This window comes from Barbatula barbatula (genome assembly GCF_947034865.1).
Source record: "Barbatula barbatula genome assembly, chromosome: 3".
NCBI lineage: Eukaryota > Metazoa > Chordata > Actinopteri > Cypriniformes > Nemacheilidae > Barbatula > Barbatula barbatula.
This window is the reverse complement of record NC_136764.1, coordinates 9,618,649-9,624,674: the sequence shown is the minus strand read 5'-3', so window position 1 is coordinate 9,624,674 and position 6,026 is coordinate 9,618,649. Positions and strand designations below refer to the sequence as shown.

Below are 6,026 nucleotides of genomic sequence, written 5' to 3'. Positions count from 1 at the left end.
TGAAAGAAAAATATATACTAGGTAAATTTATGGATAAAAACAACATTTTACATTAAATCGACAGTAAATTGCTGGCAAACCTGCTGTGAAATTACAGCAAAGTTTTACAGTGTAGTTTTAGCCCGTACGAAAACCTAAATAACTTGAATCCAGTGGACATGAAAATGTAAATGTTTAAATACCTGCCTTTACTTTCCAGCAATGCATTTCAGTGACAAGTTTGTCCTATTTGTATCAATAGGCCTACCGTAGCTCATTATAACAGGTTCTGCAGCACATTTACATATTCAAGGTCAATGACAAGAACGTCTTTCTTTCTTTTTTCTTTCATTCAGTTCTCGGGACAGGTTGTAAGCATTGCGTAATGGCAGACGTGGGCTGTGTGTAAATGTCCTCTAGGAGAAATGTGTGCGGTCACAGTGGCCTCTGCGGACTCGTGCATTGTAATCGTTGACTCATTTTCTAATCAGGAGAAAAAACACCTAATCTCAAAATCTAAAAGTCTCAAAAGAGCCTATTAGAACAAAAGAGTGATGCAGAAGAGGGGGTATACAATATGGGATATACAGTATATGGATATATAGATGTATAAAGGATAATTATAATAAAATCTATGTACTCCCTTTGAAAAACACTTAGACCACGGACTCTTAAGTACACTCTAAAAAATAATCCAGTTGCTTAATAAATTTCACAAAAATAAATAGCTATATTAACTTAATAAAATCTTTTTTTAGTAGGACATATTTAAAAAATCCAACAGTAATTTTTTCTAAAATGTACATATATTATTTACGTTTTTAAATAAAAATAAAATAAAAAATGAGTATTTAACTAACAAATTATATTATTAAATAAATATTTTAAACAAAATGTCATTAAATGTCTATTACATTTATCTACCACTAACAATGTCCATAATAAGTGAGACAGTAAAATATAACAATTCAAAATATGATATATTTAGATATGATAACACTTAAAAACTGAAAATGATGAAGGAAATTGTCAAAAAGAATTGGGGAATAGCTCTGGTTTAGGCTAATATTTAAAACCCTATAATTTTCACACTTTTTGCATATTTTTAAATGCACTTTGAAATGACATAGTCTGTTCAAATTACATTTCATCAGATTATTTCTTAAATTGAGTTGCAAAATGCTTTACAATGGTGGAATTGAGTGACAATAGTACATTATGTAAAAAACAAGTTCTAATTTCAACAAATCCGGTTTATGACTGTTTACAATTACTGGATTTGCTCAACAAGCGCAGGTTTATTAACATCATCAAACTTTCCCTCGCTAAATATGCTATGAACTACTATTTTCTCTTAACTTTTGTGGCTTTTGTCATATGCTATTGTCTTTTATTGCCCGTGTCCCTTTTTTTTTAATGGACAATCAAATTAGTTGCCGTCTATACCGTGATAAAGTAAAATTTGCCAGTATGTCTTCTCCTAACCTGTATGTAACCTCCAGCCACCGCACACTTGGCTCCTCATTGAAAATATGATTATTTAAATATTGAAATCTTGAATAAATGAAGAAGAAACGGCTGTTGTTAAATCCAGTGCAGAACAGGTGCAATTAATCCTAAAGAGGATAGGGAAATGCAGAAGAATGGACTGTTAAAAATGTATTTTCATCTCCTATACAGAGTCTGACCGTCTGTGCCCTCTAGTGGTTTCATGTGACATGAAAATAACTCTTGGTTAATGCAGCGTCATCAGGTCTTAGCTTGACCATGGTAAAGGCTTACTGAGGATATTCTTGTTTTATATTTAATCTTAACTACACATTTACAGTAACTGTGAAATTTCACAATATGGGAGATACATTTAAATCATAAAGATTTGCAAAAAACAACATATACACAGTAGTGTTTCATTTGCTAGAAGGACAGTAACCCAAAACATTTATGAAGTTAAATAGTCACCCTTAAACAAATAAAGCAAAACTGAAAATATTTTTTCCAAAATTAGTTTCAAACAGATTCTACAAGCCTCATTTGTAACTTAAGGCACTAAACAAAAAAAAGCATATTGTTTGTGCTATTGAACATCATCAGGTACATTTATCAGTATAAATAAATCGTCTCAATTAGAGTAAAAGACTAACCATTTTAACACATGCATGGCAAACAACAGCTCATCAGTGAGTGTCATAGTAAGGCTTCTTGCATGAGATCAAAAACAAATTTTAATGCTTCTGATAATAAAATTTGAGTTTGAGCTTGGAAAAAACTTACCTTAGTACTACCAAGTTTAAAACCAAAATGCAAAAATATGATAGTTGTATGTTAAGAATTTGATTGCACCACAAACCTCCAGGCTTAAAGATCAGATCCAAACGCCAAAACTTTCAAATGTCTCATGCAACTTTTTTTAACAACATTGCAGTTCTGATGCTTGTGACTGCTTATCTAGAATTTTTAGCATTTGATTCGGTCACACGTATGTTGTTTAAAGCAGTACTAGTTTTGTAGTGGCATATTACAATGTTTTGACGTTTGAAGCCGTTTCTTAAAGCAGTAAAGTTCACTCAATCAAACAAATCCACTTATATACAATTATGCCTGGTACAAAGGCACCACCCGTTTGATAATCTGTCTGCATATGGGACAGTTGGGTTGGGGCAAGGCCTGATAGCAAAGAAAACAGCAGCACACGTGTCCACAATCCAGAAACACACAGCTTCGTGGAGAACTCAAGCATATGACACATGCATTCTCTGGAACGTCCTCGCCGTTCTCTTCCAATCCTCTTTCTCCTGCACCCGTCAACTCAAATTCCCTCCTCATTTTTTCTTGCTCCCAGCGCAGCATTAATTGTCGGTAGTACCTGCGGCCTACCCATAGCAACACGGCCACGCCTGCCAGAGCGCAAACGCACGACAGCACCCTCCATACCTCGGCCTGTCCCTCCTGCTCCAGCAGCAGCGTCTCAAAGTCCTCCGTGCTCAAGAAGTATTCAGAGCCATCTGTGGGTGGGCGGAGTTTGGGGAGACGGTCGGTGTCCAGGATGAGCTCTCCCACCGCAGTCAGGGATGCTCCGACCTTCAACATCTCCTCAGTTTCTAACTGACCTTTGGGTTTCTCTCCGCTCATGTATTGACCAATCAGATCTGTGAAGCCATAACTAGCCTGGTGGAACTTCTCATGGACGATTTCCATCTTGGGGCCAGTGGCTTCCAGAGGGCAGAGCACACGCACAAACGCCTTGTTCACCCCCAGCAGGTTAAATGGCACAGCATTCACACGCTGGTGAAGAACACGCTCACTGTCTGTCCTACATGATGAGGTGAGGAAGAGAACAATGTGTACGTTTGGAGTAGAAAGATTTAAGATTTGACTGATTTATTTACATAATAGGAAACCAGGTTACCAGGTGCGCACTATACTATTCCAGACAAGTTTGTGTTCTCTGAGGACTAGTTTTTGGATGACACCGACACTTCCTTCCTGAAACTGACTCCTTAATGGTTCTCCTATAGGCTGCACTGTACCTACAGAGATAGAAAACACAGAAATTAAAAGTTGAATTAAGAATATTTTATACTAAACAACGACAGATGATGAAGAATGAAGATTACCCTCGATAACCACGTACTGCAGACATTTCCCTGGGGTGGCGTTCAAAAGATCTGCCAACTTCTCATCCAATGGCAGTTGTGGAGCTTCCTATCATGAAAATTAGTAATTACTCCCTTGCGGGTATTTTAAGAGTGCTGCTAAATTAATTCAGACAATTAATTTACAAATATCATAATTGTAGAGAGTGGCCTGCAGATCTCCAAACCACTTCAGTGGTAAAGGGGTGTAATGGCAGGCAAAGACCCCTAGGCAGTGTTGCCAACTTTGCAATTTAGTTGCTAGATTTAGCAAGTTTTCAGACTGCCTTGGCAATTTTACTTTCATACATAAATGTAGCTATTTTTAAAATGTATTTGGCAACTTCTAGCAACAATATTGTTTTGCTACACACAAAAATGTATATACTTTTTCATAACAAGAACAGTACATACTTCTAGGGCTGTCAACTTTAGTCGTTTAGTCGACTAATCGGTCGATGCCGTCTTGGTCGACTGACATTCTCATTGGTCGACCAGTTGCCTATTTTTTTTAGCCTATGTTTCATCCCCAACTTTAAATACTTTAATTTCGGCTATTTAAAAAAAATCACTTAATTTTCAAAGAATTGTATTATTATTATAGTTGTATGTATTATTGATGTCTTTTCGTTGTTGTTTTATAAATGTTCTATGACGATTGTTTAATAAATGTTCAATCAAAATGCAAAACATCGCGTCTTTTTTTTTTTTTTAGTCGACTGATCGCTTTGCAGGACAGGACTTTGGTCGACTAAGCATTTCTTTGGTTGACTACAGCCCTACATACTTCTAGTGCATAGTATAAGTAGCAGAATTGGGATGCAGCAAATGGGTATTTCTCAGTTTTGCAAAGTTAAGTAATGACGTCCTTACTCAATGACATCAAAACGCAACAAATTGACCTGCCGGCACCCAGGTTATAAGTGTCATGTGCAAGGGCATAATGGTGTCAAGAAATAACAGTGGGTTGTAGGTCACCCTTGCTTGGGACTCATCCCATGACATTTGTGCTATTAAAATACAGCCTAGTCTAGCATGAACCCACATAATATTTCAAAGGTGTTTTAGGACTCTCGTGAAAGCTCGAAGAATCCAAAGTCACTTAAAAAAATGCAATTGTAAAAAAAAGGACACAGCAATGTCACTCACATTAAGTTTGTCCACAGTTTTGCGTTTCTTCTTGTAAATATAGTAAAGCAGACCAGACAGAGCCACACTCGAACCCAAACAGACCACCTCCAGTGTACAAATGGGAAAATCCTCCATCTTCCTCTTGTCTAACCTTCAGAGTACAGAGTAAAATCAAAAAGAACAGATATGAGGAGGTAGATAAAACTTTATTATATTATACTTTTACCAGAATAGTTTATTATAGACAGGGAAAGTCAACTGGTCTAAAAAATGACCCTAATCCTATTAAACCTCTATTAACATCATAAATATAAGTTTAATTAAAATTTATATAGGCTATAGGAAACGACTGCACAAATTCTGCAGTATTAGCAGCAGCTAAATATTCCGCCAATGATAAGTTAAAATGAAAGTTTTGCCATAATAAAACAATTAACCGAACAAAGTAGTTGTTCGTTTTGGTAATTCGTTAAGAGGCTGTCAAGGCGAAAGGACCCCATACATGACCTTACACGACTCGAACCTAACGCGATGTATTTTATTACACGACCGCACAACCAAAATAAAGGTTACAGACGAATAAAGTACCTTTAACTCTCACAGCACTTCATACCCGGAAAACGCGATTTTAGTCACGTGCTACGTACACATGACAGCTTTTGGGGTAACTGGTAATATTGCCTGATGAAAAACTTTGATTAACCTCGAAACAGTTTGCCCAGTCAACCGTTCATTTTCTAATTATTTTAAATAGATTCATATTTTGGTAGAAAAAAAACATAGGGCATGTTTGTATGTTAGTGGTCGGGTGGTGTTTCATTGTTCTGGTAAGGCCAAGTTAACTGATTAATTATAGCCAGGAAACCGAAGGTATGTTTTGTGAAATGTATATTTATGGGTCTGCAGAAATTTCTATATTTTTTAACAAATATTCATGTACAAACAATATGGCAATAATAACAGTTCTTACCAATAAAACGTACAAAACGGGTGCAGGTACATAAAATACACACACAAATAAAATAAAAAATATATAAGGGGCTAGGGTTTTTCTTTTAAATCATATTCTTCTATGGTAGACAAAAGACTTATTGCATTTTTCTTCTTAATCACTGTAAGGACTTTTGTAAACGAAACAAATTCACCATGAAATGCATAGAACCTTGGTATCACCTTTAAATATTTAGATTTATGTCAAATAAGCATGGGGATATTGTTAGGACGTTGTCTCAATTATTTCCCATTAAACGTCCATATATAAAGTCTTCGAGGTGATGTAGCGAC

General features: G+C 36.0%; 1 protein-coding gene across 2 annotated transcripts; it reads right to left on the bottom strand.

The window, feature by feature from the left end:
* Nucleotides 1-1,374: 1,374 nt before the first annotated feature.
* On the bottom strand, nt 1,375-5,463 carry mul2 (mitochondrial E3 ubiquitin protein ligase 2). 2 transcript variants are annotated; one of them, XM_079451563.1, is made up of 5 exons: nt 5,331-5,463; nt 4,761-4,893; nt 3,594-3,681; nt 3,386-3,506; nt 1,375-3,289 (listed from the first exon to the last, which is right to left on the bottom strand). In XM_079451563.1, the coding sequence occupies exons 2-5, from the start codon at nt 4,875-4,877 to the stop codon at nt 2,572-2,574; spliced, it is 1,044 nt and encodes a 347-aa protein (XP_079307689.1). In that variant the 5' UTR covers nt 4,878-4,893; nt 5,331-5,463; the 3' UTR covers nt 1,375-2,571. The 2 variants fall into 2 exon arrangements, with proteins under 2 accessions (XP_079307689.1, XP_079307690.1); XM_079451564.1 differs by lacking the exon at nt 5,331-5,463 and having other exon boundaries at nt 1,579-3,289; nt 4,761-4,943.
* Between the last annotated feature and the right edge of the window lie 563 nt (nt 5,464-6,026).